The sequence below is a fragment of the Austrofundulus limnaeus genome, unplaced genomic scaffold (genome assembly GCF_001266775.1).
Source record: "Austrofundulus limnaeus strain Quisiro unplaced genomic scaffold, Austrofundulus_limnaeus-1.0 Scaffold472, whole genome shotgun sequence".
NCBI classification, from domain to species: Eukaryota; Metazoa; Chordata; class Actinopteri; order Cyprinodontiformes; family Rivulidae; genus Austrofundulus; species Austrofundulus limnaeus.
The window spans coordinates 263,432-264,658 of record NW_013952874.1 but is presented as its reverse complement, the minus strand read 5'-3'; the positions used below and the strand labels follow the sequence as shown (position 1 = coordinate 264,658).

Below are 1,227 nucleotides of genomic sequence, written 5' to 3'. Positions count from 1 at the left end.
ATCAGATATATATCCGATTTAAAACCACATACTGAAACGGCCTGGGTCGGATTTGAAAAAATCTGATATGAGTCAGATGGGTCAAAAAAATCGGATTTGGGTCGGATTTGCCTGCAGTGTGAACGTAGCCAATGAGTTGCTTTGTACTGATGCAGCAGTTTATCTGGACAGACATGACAACATGTGAAGTCACCCACGTCGCCCTCTGCCAGGCGTGATGGCAGCACAGTGGTGTTTCAGGTCCAGAGCGCAGGCTGTGTGGAGGACCGGATCCACAAAAATGTCTGCTTTGCTCTCCTTCAGCATGTTCAGAACCTCCTGCAGGACAAACAATGAGAGAGACAAGTTTTAGCAGTCAGAGCCACACTGTTTTATTAAACTGCTCACTGAGTGCTGTTTATTACAGGTTTTACAGTATTTCTTACTGACTCATAGTCTGTAAACTGCTTCAGTGCAGCCAGGAGCTTTAACATGACAACCCAGACATCAGCTGCCTATGTCCCAACTAGGGTTGGGTACCGAAACTCGGTTCCAGTATGGCAACGGGGCGAAGATCAACGGTAGGACACAGACCGAAACAACTCTAATTTCGGTGCTTTATTTCGGTGCCTCAAAGAAAGCTGTTAATTGTGCCCTCTGGTGTTCACTGTTAACAGTGACAGCCTCGGCACACAATCTCCACAGAGTGCCAACAACAATAAGGGTGAGTTATGGACTTTTAATGTGTTTTAACTGTCTAATTTAGCCGTTTCTGTCCGCTGTGTCGGACTATGAGTGGTAGAGAGAACAGCTGTTAAGTTTCACTTCGAACTGGAGCGCTGCGAGCGCCATGTTTTTACTTTCGCTTTGAAACCGCACTGTAATTAGCGTGTCCGAGTTGTTTTTCTTTTAAAAAATGCTGGAACTGCTCACAGGAGGCATAGAAGAACACCTGTATTGTTCTCCCTGCTGGACTAAAATAAAAAGCTCTCAGTCCTTTCTCGCTGTTACGTTAGAGCTGCCGCCATGCAGCAGACAGACGCTGCAGATCACGTTTGCTCTGACTGCAGTATAAAAGTCGTGATGCAGTTTTCCTTTGGTGTACATTTCAAACTGTGCTCTAAACTTAACTTCAGCTGGTTTAAATGCATTTTTTGCCCGGTGTAAAAAAACGGGTGCAGAATGAGGCAGACTATGAGCGCTGTGTGTGTGTGTGTGTGTGTGTGTGTGTGTGTGTGTGTGTGTGTG

The 1,227-nt window shown here is 45.7% G+C and overlaps 1 protein-coding gene across 2 annotated transcripts in view; it reads right to left on the bottom strand.

The window, feature by feature from the left end:
* Positions 1 to 1,227, bottom strand: part of LOC106529865 (Golgi apparatus protein 1) — a 50,355-nt gene that overhangs the window by 5,310 nt on the left and 43,818 nt on the right. For both annotated transcript variants that reach the window (XM_014025383.1, XM_014025384.1), the window contains one exon: positions 198 to 318. In XM_014025383.1, coding sequence (XP_013880837.1) covers positions 198 to 318 — 121 coding nt within the window. The remainder of the gene's footprint in view (positions 1 to 197; positions 319 to 1,227) is intronic.